General features: G+C 42.7%; 1 protein-coding gene across 3 annotated transcripts in view; it reads left to right on the forward strand.

Moving 5' to 3' along the window:
• Positions 1 to 16,204, forward strand: part of IQUB (IQ motif and ubiquitin domain containing) — a 200,775-nt gene extending 184,571 nt beyond the window's left edge. For all 3 annotated transcript variants that reach the window (XM_029616656.1, XM_029616657.1, XM_029616655.1), the window contains one exon: positions 15,758 to 16,204. In XM_029616656.1, coding sequence (XP_029472516.1) covers positions 15,758 to 15,931 — 174 coding nt within the window. In that variant the 3' untranslated portion in view covers positions 15,932 to 16,204. The remainder of the gene's footprint in view (positions 1 to 15,757) is intronic.
• The last annotated feature ends 451 nt before the right edge of the window (positions 16,205 to 16,655 follow it).

The raw sequence follows: 16,655 nt of genomic DNA on the forward strand, positions 1-16,655 counted from the left end.
CGAACAACACCTTTGTACATCATTACTTACAATAAACTTATTGTCTATTTTAACTCAGTTCTTCACCTCTAAATATATAACTTTTAGTGAAAAATAATCTACCAATATTAATATTTACCACCTCCCAATTGCCCATGACAACTTGCTTTAGAGGATCTTAGAATCACAACCTCTCAGATTAGATTAGCGTAATACTATCCTTGTAGCCTCACTTGAATGCCAATCCCTTCCCACAGTTTTCTAATAGACATCACCATAAAAAGTGTATTTATTAGCTCCTAGCTGCTGTTTTGGGAACATGTACATATATAATAATAATAATTATAAAAACTTAATTCTTTGCCATACCATGGCTCTCTTGAATTGTCAAAATGTTACCAAAACTGTAATGTCAGATGTTCACCTCAATGCCTTGAATCCCTGTCTCTTAGCTCTGCAGTTGATGTCCAATGTATCACAAGAGGGAAACTGGTACAAAGCAATTCCAAAAGATTTCCAAACTGGAAGTCCTTCCAAGGGCATATTGTCATATTTAAATCAAATACTGTATCAAGTAAACCCAGAAAGGTGAGCTTGGTGAACTAAGTAATAGTAAGAGCTGTAGCCTTCACCCTGTGCACAACATACAACACCACAAACTTGCACAGTTTCCCAACCAGTGTGCCTTCATACCTGATCAGGTGTGCCACGGAAAAAAGTCACCACTGCCTGATACTCAGGATGTAACAGCAAAAAGGATCACTAGCAGTGTCTTTTAAATGTGCAGGCACTCCTTTCTGAGAACATGTACAGTCAAGCATGCCTTTCCTTCCTAGCTATTGCATTGGCTCCAGCATTTCGGAATTACTAGGAAGCATGCAGGTCATAGATGCACACAGTGCCTCTTCCTTAGGGTCTTTCCAGCCTCTCTTCTATCACCAGGTTGATTGAGATGAGGTGAGCATACATTCAGCACTGGACGTCACTCACTATCAGGCCGATACAGTAAAAGTCGCGGGAAAGTGGATGAGCGCCCGCTCTCCTGGCGCATGCACAGGCCACTCTCCTGTGCGCGCGATTCAGTAAAAAAAATATTCAAATTAGGGCCTGCTGTAAAAAGAGGCGCTAGGGACACTCTAGTGTCCCTAGCGCCTCTTTTTTGACAGGAGCAGCGGCTGTCGGCGAGTTTGACTGCTGACGCTCAATTTTGCCAGCGTCGGTTCTCAAATCCACTGACAGCCACGGGTTCAGCAAAATTGAGCGTCCGGTTTTCAACCCGCGAGCCACGGGCCAATTTTACATTATTTTTTTAAATTTTTAATTATTTTTAACTTTTATTTATTTATTTATTTATTTATTTTAAATTTTTATATACCGGAATTCCTGTATGCAATACAAATCAGTCCGGTTTACAAGTAACGAAAGAGGTTGCCCTGGTCTGGGAAGTTAGACCTGGGTTTTTTTACATAGAACATGGAACAATAACAATAAACCATTGAACATTTTAGGACCTCCGACTTAATATCGCCATGATATTAAGTCGGAAGGTGAACAGAAAAGCAGTCTGGGGACTTCTGTGAGGTAAGGAGGCAGTGCAGGCACGGCAGGTTGAGCAGCCATTTGGCTAGGCCCCACTCGCAGGCTTCTCCCTTTTTGGGCACGTGGTAGACCTCGAGGTGTTTTTGCATATTTTGTGCTGTAGGCCATTGGCGCGTGCCTGCACACCCATTTGTATGTCCTGCTTATACTGGGCATCCAGATTGGGCACCTAGTTGGACGTTGGGCCTATGTGCGTATACTTGCATGCCTATTTTTATGTGCAAAGTTTTTGTGCGTCCATTTTGGGTTTATGTGTGCATATTCTAGGTGCAACCTTTTACAATTCTGCACACCTACAACTATGGCGCCCGCAGCAAAGAAACCTAAGCGTTTATCTATTTGAGCTGCATGCCACATCAGGGCCTTTCAGCTGGAGCTTTCTTTAAGCCTGTGTCAATGCTGCCTGGATGCTCGGGGAGATTTAACCCCTTCTGATTTTGCTGGCAATGGTCCATCTCCTCAGTCTGAGGGGAGTGGGCTGAGGGAGACACGACAGGTATGTCTGCTCCCTTGATTGATCCACAGGCTGAGTCGTCACAAGCCATTAGCTGTCAGGACATCAGGTTCGGGCCTCTGGGACCTGGAATGGACTCATGATCTTTTTCCTGGGTAGAATTCTAACAGGGATTGCAGACATTTCTACAGGGCTGGTCTTCTGAATTGGCAGTGCCTACTAAGGTTGGTTCATGCACTCCAAGTGCTCCTCCGCCCGTCTCCATGGTCAAGCGCCGTGACGGAATGCAGCCTGATTAAGCTTGAATACAGGTAGATCAGGTTGATACCGATGGTGGTGGGGAACATTCCCCCAGATTTGGAGCCATATCTAACTCTGCTCTGTTTCTTTCATAGAGATTAATTTTTGGGTTTTATCTCTCAGTCCTTGAAGACCCTCAGAGTGGCTGGGCCTGACTCCTTGGGGAATGAGAAGAAGGTTCCTATTTTGGTCACCCTCACAAGGCTTCTTGTTTCCTTCCCCTCCTGGATGCAACCCAAGAGTTGATTGATCTGGAATGGAGTGCACCAGAGGCATCTTTTAAAGGAGGACGCGTCTTAGCAGTGTATACCCCTTGGATCCGCAGGCCAGAAAGCAGTTGCATTTCCCTAGGGTGGATAAATTGGTGAGTTTTGTCATGAAACATACCATCATTCTGGTAGAGGGAGGTGTGGCACTGAAGGATGCCAGGATTGGAGGATTGAGACTATCCTAAAGCAAAGCCTTTGAGGTGTTTTTGGCCTTATGGGGTGGTTCTTCCCAGAGGTCCCGTTCTTTCTGCTTGTCTCAGTCCTTTCATCCCCCCCGAGGACCTCAAAAGTATGCAGATTCAGGAGGTGGAGCTCCTCGGTCTTTCTAATGAAGCTTTGTGGGCTCACCTGTTGGTTCAAGAGATAGGTGGCGTCTACCCATTTTTATCACAGGTGGGTCCAGATTACTTCGTATCAATGTGTTCTCGAAGTTATTTGGAACAGGTATGCTCTAGAATTTCTTCGCATTCTTCCGGATGCCTTCATGGTCTCTCCATGTAACTCCCCTCAGAAGTGGGTAGAAGTGGAAGCACATTACAATGGCTGTTAAACCTGAAAGCAGTGATTCCCTTTCCCAAATTGCAGGCTGTTATTCAATTTATTTTGTCATGCCCAAGAAGGAAGGGTTGTTTCGGCCCATACTGGATCTCAAGGGCACCAATTGACATTTACAAGTCACGCATTCCAGGGTAGAAATGGTGCACTCTGCCATGATGGCAGTTCATGCAGGAGAATACCTTATGTCTCTAGATCTGACCGAGGCATAACTGCATATTCCCATCTGTCGGGATCATCACATTCCTGGAAAGGACAATGTGAGATCTGATTTCCTCAGCTTGATAAACTTGGAGAAGAGACTGCTGAGGCGGGATATGATAAAGGTCTTTAAAATCATGAGAGGTATAGAATGGGTAAATATGAATAGGTTAATTACTCTTTTGGATAATAGAAGGACTAGGGGGCACACCATGAAGTTAGCAAGTAGCACATTTAAAACTAATTGGAGAAAATTCTTTTTCACTCAAAGCACAATTAAGCTCCAGAATTTGTTACCAGAGGATGTGGTTAGTGCTGTGCTGCGTCTCTCTCCTCTCTCTCATTACGATTTCCAAATGCCTCATTCGGGGCACAAGCGGAGGGCCTGCGAAAGGCTGAATTCAGAAGCCTTGTCGACGGGCCAGATACGAGGGCCGATGGACGCGCATATTACGAGAAGGAATGGAGAGCCGGGAGAGGAATCGCAGGAGGAACGCCGAGGAGACGTGTTGGCAGCTGGCGCCCTCCATGATTCGATAACATCGCTATCACCGGCTGAAAGGACTGCCCCTGAGAACCCGGCGGCGAGTAGAACTGCTAACCTGACCCGGATGGAATTGTTCCCAGATGACGCCAGGGAGGGGGTCTTGCGGAGGAAGAGCCAGCCAGAGCAATTCAACCAAGAGCCCTTGGGTCCGAAGGTGGAGAAACACATGAAGGAGAATTGCAGTCTCTGGAGGAGCTGGTTTCATGGCACAGCGGAGGAGACTCAGAGGAAGGAGATTTGCATGAATATGAAGTAACATTAACACCTCTGGTAAGACCTGAAGCATTTACATTGGAGGCAATTTGGTTAGCTATTGAGACACTGAATAAAAATATGACTGTACAGATTAGCCCAATAGTAAAGAAAGTGGGACAGTTACAAAAGCAAGTAAATAAATTAAAAGAGAAGCAAACTGAAGCTAAACAGGAAATAGATGTTTTGAAGCCGGAGATGGGAGATATGAAAAAATATTGTCAAAATTTGGTAAAAGACAATTTATATTTCCTAAGAAAATTGGAAAATATGGAAAATAATCAGCGGAATAAAAACTTAAGAGTAATTAATTTCCCTAAGAAATTAATGGTTTCACGGAATGAGATGTGGCTAAAGTTTGCTGTGGAAGTTTTAAAAATACCACAAGCCACATTACCTCCTTTATCAAAGATCTATTATCTCCCTTCTAAGAAAAAGATCCCTATAGAAGGTGGAGAAATGCAACAGTTATCATCACTGAATATTTCTGAGATTCTGGAAACATCTACTGAAGAAGTGGCCCAACCATCTACATTTATAATATCTTTTCTATTGGATTCCGATCGTGATTGGGTCCTCAGAATGTATTTCAGAAATCAACGGCAAATGTTTCTTGGTATGAATGTTCAAATATTCCCGGACTTAGCCAAGGAAACTCAATTAAGGAGGAAGCAGTTCCTTGAATTAAAACCTAGAGTATTACAGCTTGGAGCATTATTCTTCCTCAAGTTTCCTTGCAAGTGTGTCATTAAATTTAAAGAATTGACATATACTTTTTTCCAGCCTGACCAGTTATGTAAATTTCTTACTGATAAATTACCTACTGAAATGGAAGCCAGCCCTAGTCTAGAGACTGTAACCTAAATATGTGAATTTCTGTTATTTAGAAAAGTAACCATTTCATTCATAGTGCTTTCATAAACGGAGTTATCTGTTTTTTGTTTATTTCCTCTTAAAAGACGTCTCTTGAGTAGGGTCTCCCCGCATCATTGGGGACTATGGGAATTATGACATTATGTGTTACTTTGTACTTATGATTGGTGGATTATTTGTTTGTCATATCTAAGTTTTCCTTTCAATTGTATACATTTGTATCATTGAAAAATGCTTAATAAATAGAAAATTAAAAAAAAAAAAGGTTTGTATAAGTTCATGGAGGAGAACTTGTCAAGTTGTCTTAGAGAATAGCCACTGCTATTACTAGAATCAGTAGCATGGGATCTACTTAGTGTTTGGGTACTTGCCAAGTACTTGTAGCCTGGATTGGCCACTGTTGGAAACAGGATGCTGGGCTTGATGGACCCTTGGTCTGACCCAGCATGGCAATTTCTTATGTTCTTATGTTTTTGGACCCAGGAGCTCCTGGTGAACCGCGGGGACCTACTGGGTCTAGACCTGTTGGCAACCTTCAACAATTCAAAGGTTGCATGCTTTTTCAGTCGCAGGTGGGACCCAGAAACAATGGGCATTGACATTCTTGTTCAGGGCCACAGAGTGCCTTTTGTATGTGCTTCCACCCTGGCCTCTGATACACAAGTTGGTTCAGAAGATTGCAAGTCAAACCAACTCTGTCCTTTTAATGGATTCGGATTGGGCTCAAAGGCCATGGAATGCCCATCTCCAGAGCCACTCAGTAGTGGTGGAGTTGGCACAAAAAAGATCAAAAAGAATTAGAACACATTCATCGAATCCCCCAGGTAAAGATCACCGGTTTTTAGATTCCCTGGGTCGTAAAATCTATCAAGGGGCCATGTTGAACTCTCAAATCTCTTCATACCAACTCTACATGACCCAATATCAAAGAGATTTGTGGAAACAAATGCAAGATTTTGTTCCATCTCTTCAACTCAGTATCAAGAGGCAGCCCAGGCCATCATCCACAAGGGTCTGGAGGTTGGAAAACATGAGGTCCGGGCAGCCTATGACGGATTCGAAACAGCTTCCAGGGTAGCTGCATCAGGGATCAGTGCCAGAAGATGGGCATGGCTTAAGGCCTCAGACCTTAGACTTGAGGTCCAAGATAAATTAGTGGATCTCCCTTGCTTGGGAGATAATCTTTTTGGATCCAAGGTCCAGGATGCAGTGACTCAACTAAAGGAGCACACTGAAACACTGCGACAGCTTTCTTCACTTCCACAAGGTCCCCCTACGCACTCTGCACGTAGGCCTCAGCGAAAAGAAGCTAGAAGATCTTTTTACAGACAAAGGAGGTATTACCCCCCTATGTCTCGAGCCAGGCCTTCTAGAACTCAACAAAGACCACAACTAAGACAGCCGAGGGCAGTTAGGCCTCAACCTGCTCCGCAGACAGGACCTTCTGCTGGTTTTTGAAACCACTTCCAGAGAACTCGGCTATTTCTCCAATCCTCAGCCAGAACTTCCTGTGGGAGGCTGGATATCCAAATTTTACAACAATTAAACGCCAATAACATCAAACCAGTGGGTTCTGTCCATAATATCTCATAAAATTCCCATAGATTTTCCTCCGAGTCATTTTCATCTTAGCGAAAATCACATGCTTCAACTACAAGTAGAATTATCCACCCTTCTGAAAGCCAGGGCTGTAGAGCCGGTGCCCCGGCCTCAGAGGGGCAGAGGATTCTATTCCCGTTATTTCCTCATTCCAAAGAAAACCGGAGGCCTTCGTCCCATCCTAGACCTTAGAAATCTCAACAAATTTCTAAAGAAAGAAAAGTTCAGGATGGTTTCTCTAGGCACCATGCTTCCACTTCTTCAAACAGGAGATTGGCTTTGTTCTCTGGATCTACAAGACGCTTATGCTTACATTCCAATATTTCCCCCTCATTGCAAGTATCTGCACTTCATGGTGGGTCACCAACATTTCCAATACAGAGTATTGCCATTCGGCCTTGCCTCTGCTCCCAGAGTATTTACCAATTCTCTGGCAGTAATAGCAGCACACTTGCACAAACAAAGTGTCCATGTGTTCCATATCTAGACGACTGGCTCATCAGAAGTCAATCTCTACAAGGAGCTCTCGCTTCTCTCAATCAAACAATTACTGTACTTCATTCGATGGGATTTCTCATCAACTATCAAAACTCCCATCTTACTCCATCTCACCTGCTTCAATTCATAGGAGCAGAATTGAACACTATCCTCTCAAGGGCTTTTCTACCCGAGGATCGGGCAGAGACACTTTCCCTACTGGCAAACTCGCTCCGCTCAAAGAAACAAGCAACAGCTCATCAGTTTCTAACTTTACTAGGCTACATGGCCTCCACAGTTCATGTCACTCCTATGGCAAGGCTAGCCATGAGAGTCACCCAATGGACTTTGCGATCACAATGGATCCAAGCCATTCAACCACTGCATTCTCCAATTCAAGTCACCCACCAGCTACGATCATCTCTGCTATGGTGGGTGAACAAAGACAACTTGCGCAAGGGCCTACCCTTCCAGAAACCAGTCCCACAAATGACGTTAACTACAGATGCATCCACCTTAGATTGGGGAGCTCACACAGACACTCTCCAAACCCAAGGCACTTGGACAAAACTCAAAGCAACATTTCAAATCAATTTCCTAGAGCTCCGAGCTATACGTTATGTGCTGCATGCATTCAAGGACTGCCTTTCTCACAAGAATGTTCTCATCCAAACGGACAACACAGTTGCCATGTGGTACATCAACAAGCAAGGAGGTACAGGCTCGTATCTCCTTTGTCAAGAAGCTGCACAGATTTGGAGCTGGGCCCTGAGCCAGTCAATGTTTCTCTGGGCCACCTATCTGGCAGGCATTCACAATATAGTGGCGGATCGACTCAGTCGTCAGTTCCAACCACATGAATGGTCCCTGGATCCCTCAGTAGTGACCAGGATATTTCAACGTTGGGGACAACCAACAATAGATCTCTTTGCGTCACATCTGAATCACAAAGTGGACAAATTCTGTTCTCTACACAAACGGAACAATCAGCCAGCCAAGGATGCCTTTGCTCGCCCTTGGAACTCAGGCCTTCTATACGCGTATCCTCCAATACTGCTCATAACCAAAACTCTTGTGAAGCTACAACAGGACAAGGGGTCTATGATACTCATAGCCCCATATTAGCCTCGACAAGTATGGTTCCCCACACTTCTCGACCTCTCAGTCAGGGATCCAATTCGCCTGGGAGTTGCTCCCACTCTCATAACTCAGGATCAGGGTCGGTTGCGCCATCCCAACCTTCAATCCCTATCCCTGACAGCATGGATGTTGAAAGCTTGATTTTACAACCACTCAATCTTTCAACCAATGTATCTCAAGTGCTTATAGCTTTATGTAAGCCTTCCACACGAAAGAACTATTCTTTGAAATGGAAAAGGTTTACTTTGTGGTGCAAACAACAGGATATTGATCCTTTCACCTGCCCCACTACTTCTCTACTAGACTACTTATATCATCTTTCAGACTCTGGTCTCCAGACTTCATCTTTAAGAGTCCATTTAAGTGCAATGTCAGCTTACCATAACAAGATGGGAGATGCACCAATATCCACACAACCTCTTGTCAGCCGATTTATGAGAGGTTTAACTCAACTTAAACCACCAATTCGGCCACCAGTCACAGAATGGGACCTGAATCTGGTCTTAACAAGACTCATGCGTTCTCCTTTCGAACCCATGAATTCCTGTGATGTTAAATTTCTCACATGGAAGACTATCTTCCTCATAGCCATTACATCAGCTAGAAGGGTTAGTGAGTTACAAGCACTTGTCATGTACTCACCCTACATGAAATTCCTACATGACAGAGTGGTTCTCCGTACACATCCAAAATTCCTTCCCAAGGTAGTTATGGAATTCCACTTGAACCAATCCATAGTTTTACCCACGTTTTTTCCATGGCCTCATTCTCATCAAGGAGAACGGGCCTTACATACCTTGGACTGTAAGCGTGTGCTAGCATTTTACTCAGACCGCACTGCAGTCCACAGGAAATCCACTCAGCTCTTTGTATCTTATGATCCAAACAAACTGGGTAAAGCAGTGGATAAACATACTCTATCCAGCTGTTAGCAGATTGCATACAGTTTTCCTATGAAAAAGCAGGCCTTCCTCTCCAAGGGCGAGTAAAAACACATTCAGTAAGAGCAATGTCAACCTCAGTAGCACACTATCGTTCAGTGCCAATCCTTGACATATGTAAAGCAGCAACATGGAGTTCTCTTCACACCTTTGTAGCTTATTACTATTTGGACAAAGAAGGGTGACAAGATTCAGCCTATGGACAATCTGTCTTAAAGAACTTGTTTCCAGTTTAAACCCAACTCCTTCTACAGCCAACCTGCTGTGACTTTCGGCTGACTCATTTTCAACAACAATACTTCACTGGTGCTTCACTACAAAATGACTCAGCCTATAGCTTGCTAATCACCCATATGTGAGGACTAGCATCCTGCTTGTCCCGGGATAAAGCAAAATTGCTTACCTTGTAATAGGTGTTATCCCAGGACAGCAGGATGTAGTCCTCATGAAACCCACCCGCCACCCCGCGGAGTTGGGTATGTTACCTTTTATTATTTTATTTTTGCTAAAGCTTATTGCTACGTACGAGACTGAAGAGAGACCCCTGTGGCAGAGAATATCATGGCATGCTGGGCATGCTCGGTGGCCTCACAGTGCCAGTCAGAAGTTTCTAGAAACTTTGACAGAAAGTTTTCCCGCAATAGGGCTCCGTCAATGACGTCACTCATATGTGAGAACTACATCCTGCTGTCCTGGGATAACACCTATTACAAGGTAAGCAATTTTGCTTTCATGTTAATCAATAAATTGTGCTACCTTCTTTTTGTACCATTCTTAAAATAACAAGGAAATAAAACTACACCCTTTACATAGAACCAAAGACTTTAGGAGGACAGAACAGCAATTTTCTACTGTATAAGGCAAGCAAAAAAGAATTTCCAGCAGTCAAAACTTCCATATCGCACTGGAAAAGATTAAATATCATAGAGGCTTACAAAATGTCTAACAAATCTTCTTCCTTTGTTAAAGCACATTCCAAAGGAGATGTTGCTACATCTGTTGCATAAAAAGCCCAAGCCTCAGTAGAAGAAATATGCAGAGCAACTACTACTCTATATATATACATTTATTAAGCACTATAGGATATATAAATGAATCTTCTGCAGTAACATTTGGTAGAAGAGTGCTATAAGCTGTAAATAACTTAAGCCTTTGAGATACTGCTTATGTATATCCCACAGTGCACACTGGGATGACAATGTGACAGAATAGGAATTTTTCTTAACATCAGCCCGTGTACTGTTACCTCTCACACTAGTGTACAATGTCCCTCCCAATTTTTCTCTCTTTAATGTTTTTGCCCTCATTAAGGTAACTCAGTCTGTTTTCTGATTTTCTCTTTTCTGCGTTCTTGTCTTCCAATTCATAATGTTTGGGAAGCTGTCATAAAAGGTAAGAAATGCTGGCACTGGTAAGATCATTGGAAGCCTTAAATAAACAGTTCAAAGAGCCATTGCTCTCTCACCTTGCAGCAATCTACAACTCAGAGTGCACACTGGTGTGAAAGTTAACGGAACACACTTTGACAGTAAAGAAAATTCAGATTCTATAATCTGCAGTGCAACCACCAGATCCTGATTGAGAAATCTACCTTTTTTTCCCAGAAACAAATGACCAGTCTTAATAACGATCAGTAGTATGTAATTTGCAATATCACAGCTCCACAATATAGTAAGATTCAATAGTGGCAATGATCTGAATGTTAAAATCATGACTGCAAGTCTTACAGCAGTACAGCTACAAATAGCAGGGCTTACTATTATTATTTCTTTATGTTTTATGAATTATAAATAACTGTTCATTCTCAAGTGAAATTTTGGTATTCTGAGAGGATGACATAACTGTGCAGAACATGTAATTGTTATGGATTATTAGACAGTGCTTTTTAATGAATGTTGCATTGTATAAATACATTTTAAATAAGAAAATTAATTTGGTATTTTAATGACATGGCCATTAAAGATATAAACTATCTAGAAATAACAGATTTTAGATGTCTCTGAATATAATGATTGCCCATTTAGTCAGAATTAGAGAACACTGTTCATTAGCCCTTAAGGCCTATTTTATTATTTTCTAAAGAATACCCTTAAGATTTCACTAATTGTTTTTGTAGATGGTTATTCATATTAATCTGTAATGGTATGACCATTCCTGACAATAGATGGCATCGTATCATCAAGTCTTCTGTCAGTAATCATCAACCTAAGTAGCTGTAAAAAATTTGTTAAATAATTACTTGAACATAAGATATTAACAGAAAAAAACAGAAAAATCACTTTATCTTATATGAAGGAAAAAAAATTATTGAAAATACAAATTAACTTTTCAAATGAGAATGCTGATTATTAGGGATGTGAATCAGGCTTCGTACGATTGAAAATATCGTACGATATTTTCAAAATCGTCAGAGATTAGGGGCTCCCCCAAAACGATAGGAAAACCCCACGATATTGATCGTGGGGGTTCTCTTATCGTTTTGGGGGAGGGCGGGAAAAACGGCACACAAAAATAACCCTTAAACCCACCCCAACCCTTTAAAACTAATTCCTTAGCTTCCCCCACCCTCCCGACCCCCCCAAACTTTTACAGGTACCTGGTGGTCCAGTGGGGGTCCCGGGAGCGATCTCCCGCTCCTGGGCCGTCGGCTGCCACTAATCAAAATGGCGCCAATGGCCCTTTGCTCTTACCATGTGACAGGGTATCCGTGCCATTGGCCGGCCCCTGTCACATGGTAGGAGCACTGGATGGCCCGCGCCATTTTTAAAGATGGCGCCGGCCATCCAGTGCTGCCTGGATGGAGCACTGGGTGGGTTTTTGTTTATTGGCTCGGGTGCAGCCAATAAACAAAACCGCGATCAGGCGGGATGAAAAAAACCCACGATGTGAATAGGAACCGGAATCTGAACCGATTCCAGTTCCGATTCACATCTCTACTGATTATGTTCTACAAAATTATCAAGCAGCAAAGAACAAATGATATTTTCTCAGAATAGTTATGCTTTTAATAAACAGTGTCCGCAGCATGCAGTAAAAGAAATCAAAGCAAAACTCAGACATTTCATATTGAAATGTTAACACAATTATGAAAATCCCAAATTGCCAAAAATAATTACCGGAGGAAAAAACCTCAGCTAATGCACAGTGCTGAACTGAACAGAGAAATGTTTAATTATTGGTCAAAAAAACCTCCAGAACTATTTTTTAGGGTTTTTTTCCTCAAAGACTTAAACCACTCACCACAATTAGGGGTAGATTTTAGTACGTGCGTGCACTAGTCCATGTGCGTGCGCTTCCCGATGCGCACACATGGACGTACCTATTTTATAACACGTGCGCGCTGGCATGCACTTTATTAAATTGTTGGGCTGAGTTCACAAGGGTAGATAGATTTGTGCAAGTTTTGCGCGGCGACGCATTGCGGCTTTCCCCAGTTCCCTCTCAGTCCGCTCCAATTAAGGAGCAGATTGAGAGGGAACTTCCCTATCCCCTACTCTAACCTCCCTTCCCCTTCCCCTCTCCTCTTCACCCCCTAAACCCTATCTCCCACCTTTTTCTTTTCTTATTTCGTTGCTTACTGTTCCTACGGAGCAATAGCAACTTGCGCATGCCAGTATTCCCTTCCCCGGTACAGTGGCAAATGGCCGCTGAACCTGCCGCCTCCAGCCCCGCCCCTCCAAGCTCCCAGACCGCCCCTTTTCTTTGGCCTAGCACTTCTGCGTGTAACGGGCCCCTTCTAAAATACGCGCGGCACGCACAAGGCCTGGCCACACGCATATCCCCTGTTTTTTACGCACACTGGCCATTTAAAATCAGCCCATTAGTGTTTGAATTATTTCCAATTTTGTTTCGTCAATAAATATTAGTCCAGTCGTATACCTTTTCTACACTTTTCTATGCAATAAATCTTTGCTGGTCCAAATCTCAATGAATGAATACATAAATGAAATCCTTCAGAAATTCATATTGATTAATTTCATTTACATACTGAAAATTCCTTAGTGTCCACTTGTCTGTTCAGTATTATTTCAATACATGCATACAAAGTTCCCAGTTCAATGAAGTACACTCTGTCTTGAAAATTCAGCGGTAGATATTAAAAATAATACAGTTTATCTAAGTTAGCTGGATAGAGTTATCTGGGTAACGTAGATGGGATATTCAGCAGCACAGCTATGCTGTTGAATATCTCCGGAGAAATCGCTTCTTAGCCAGTTAAGTATTAGCCGGCTAAGGTTAGACCTTCTACTGAGCAGGTCTAACTTAGCCAGCTAACTTAACCGGCTAAGGCTCAATATCGCTACTTAGCCAGATAACTTATTCGGCTATGTAGCACCAATCCATTATGCCTATTTCCTGCCCCTAAGTTAGCTGGCTAAGAACTTAGCTGGTTAAGTCCAATTTAACTGGATAAGTGCCTTTTCAATATTGACCTCTAAATCTCAGTCCAATGATGTGATTTTTATTAATGAGTTTTGTTTGCTGTTTTGTTTTTTTTTAATGGATATTTGTTAATCTTAAAAATGAACAGGAAGAAATTGTCAGGTCCACAACACAAAAAAAGAGAATATCAACAATTTTTGGACAAATTTATGAAGTCAGCTGTGATCATGAATAACTATTGTTTTATTATTTATTTATATTTAGCTCACACCTTTTCATTGGTGGTTCAAGGCAAGTTACACTCAAATTCAGTAGGTATTTTTCCTGTCCCTAGATGTCTTACAAATTTAAGGGGGTCATTTACTAAACTGCAGTATTTTCCTTAGAGGAGAAAAATGGGTAATATACCACGCTTTTCTGCCTCCCGCAAATTCTACATGACTGCGGCCTCACAGCCTTGGCCCTTATAACAAGATGATAGCCTGGGGCTATCATCTTGTTATAAGGGCCAAGCGGCCCAAAAATGTGCCTCCCCAGTGGAGAAGAAATTCTGGGGATCTGAGTCAGGGGGCAAAAGTGTAATAGAGTTTGGCTGACACCATGTTGAATGAGATGGCACAGGGCCTGGAGCCCCGGGGGCACTCCAGGCTCCACTAGGCCACCAGGGATTGCACAATACGTGAAGGGGGAAGTTAGGGTGAGAAAGGAGCTCATCAATCTGGGGAGAGGAATTTTGGAAGAAGGGGTGGGAATTGGAAGAATGGTGAGGGGCCTGCCCCTTGAGCTATTGTATTGCTTTTTTACTTTCAGTGATATTGAGGTGACCTCAGGCGCATGGAGGTGATGGGACAATTTTTTGGGCTGCTTGGCCCCTTTAATTCATGACTCCAGGAGCATTGGGATGCGTATTAGTATTCAGATGCTCATGGGAAAAGTTAGTCCCTTTTTGTTCTTTTGGCTAAAACCAAGAACCTATATAACATGGGGACTTAATGTCCTTCCACCCAACCCCATTGGGAGACACAAAAGCTTTTGAACCCTCCTGTGGCCCCAGTAAAATAGCTTGATTTTTCAGGCAAGCCGCATTATTTTATTAACATGAAATTGCCTAGTAATGAGCTGCTTTGTATGCATTTGCAAAGAAGCTCATTACAACACCTGCAATATCGGGAATGAAATAATGCAAAGTATTTAAAATACCATGCAATAAACGCCTAATGCAACTAAGTAAATAACCCCAAAGTTTGCGCCTGAAGCACGAGGTCTAGGGTCACAAGGAGCATCAGCGGTATCACTGCTCTACCCACTAGACCACTTCTCTACTTGTTTGTTTATTTAAATAGGAAGCTTAATCCTTCTGTTTCAGTGAGGGTTCAAAAGCTTTTATGTCTCCCAATGGGATTGGATGGCAGGACTTTAAGCTCCCATGTTATACAGGTTCTCAGTTTTAGCCAAAAGACCAAAAAGGGACTGTCCTCAGCTATTAACTCAGACTTTATATCTGATCTTAGCCAGACTCCAGAAGTTTCCATGAAGGATGTTCTTATGTCTTATCTCAGAAACTCCGGCTTATTCTTTATTGGTTTATCTCTGAACTGAGGCATTGATTACTGTTCATTGGTTATTCATCCTTGGACATGTATTCTGCTTGAATAATGCGTGGTTTTAAATACACTTTTCAGTGGGTCAGTATTGTGTTGTTAGTGCACTATAAACAAAAGCATTGGGAATAATTGTTTATGAGTCAAGAAACCAGGTTTTAACCGACTGCTCATTTGCTGAGCTTCTGTCTCATTATCCTTAGATGCAGTTGTGGGATTTTGTTTCTCTAAATGTCTCTTCTATATGTACGAGACCATCTAACAATATGCAGAAGCTTTCATTGACTGCTTGATGTGGATATTTACATATATATTTAAAATGCAGAACACCTTGCCAATGTTCTTAATTACAATGACTTGTAAAACCACCCATAGATTTGCTGTCTTTTTAACAAATTAATCATATAGCTGAAAAATGCAGTTTTCACATAACAATACCAGCTAATAACAACTGAATAATTCATTTAGAATTGGAAATACGAGCAAGTATTGCAGAACAAAGTTCAGCGAGGAGTTCAAACTGTTTATATGCTAATATATAATGTGTCAAAGACCTCTAATGGAATTGAAATTTTCTTTTCTTTCAGGGATATGAAGTTGTGTTTATTCACAAGATCAAATTCAGACATACACTTGCTAAGAACTATTTTAAACAGATTCCAGAGATGTTGCCATATTTATATGAAGACTTTTCTGATGGGATCTCTCAGAGAACTGGCCGATCACGCACAAAATCAGGATTTACGAAATCCACAAGCTGAGTATAGAATGATGAGGAGAAATGAAGTAAAAGGTTCTGGTATGGCGAAAAAAGGATCATAGTCCAGTCACTTAGGCAGACCCAGAGGAATGTAGACAACTGTGCATTCCAGAAATGACGATATTTAATCTTTAAAGAACTGAAGCACAGATCTTTTCTTGTGGATTAAATATTAGGGATGTGAATCGGGTGATCGATCGTCTTAACGATCGATTTTGGCTGGGGGGGGGAGGGAAATCTGATCGTCATGGTTTTTGTTTTTTTTAAATCATAAAAAATCGTAAATCGGGGGAGGGCGAGAAAACCGGCACCCTAAAACCCACCCCGACCCTTTAAAATAAATCCCCCACCCTCCCGAAGCCCCCCAAAATGTTTTAAATTACCTGGGGTCCAGTGGGGGGGTCCCAGCGCGATCTCCTGCTCTCGGGCCATGGCTGCGTTAAAAGAAATGGCACCAGTGGCCCTTTGCCCTTACCATATGACAGGGCAAAGGTAGCGCCGGCGCCATTTTGGTTCCTGTCACCCGACGTCACGAGTGCAGGAGATCGCTCCCGGACCCCGCTGGACCCCCAGGGACTTTTGGCCAGCTTGGGGGGGCCTCCTGACCCCCACAAGACTTGCCAAAAGTCCAGCGGGGGTCCGGGAGCGACCTCCTGCACACGGGCTGTATTGCCAATATTCAAAATGGTGCCGGCGCTACTTTTGCCCTCACTAGAGGGTGCTGG

The sequence above is a fragment of the Rhinatrema bivittatum genome, chromosome 9 (assembly GCF_901001135.1).
Source record: "Rhinatrema bivittatum chromosome 9, aRhiBiv1.1, whole genome shotgun sequence".
Lineage (NCBI taxonomy): Eukaryota > Metazoa > Chordata > Amphibia > Gymnophiona > Rhinatrematidae > Rhinatrema > Rhinatrema bivittatum.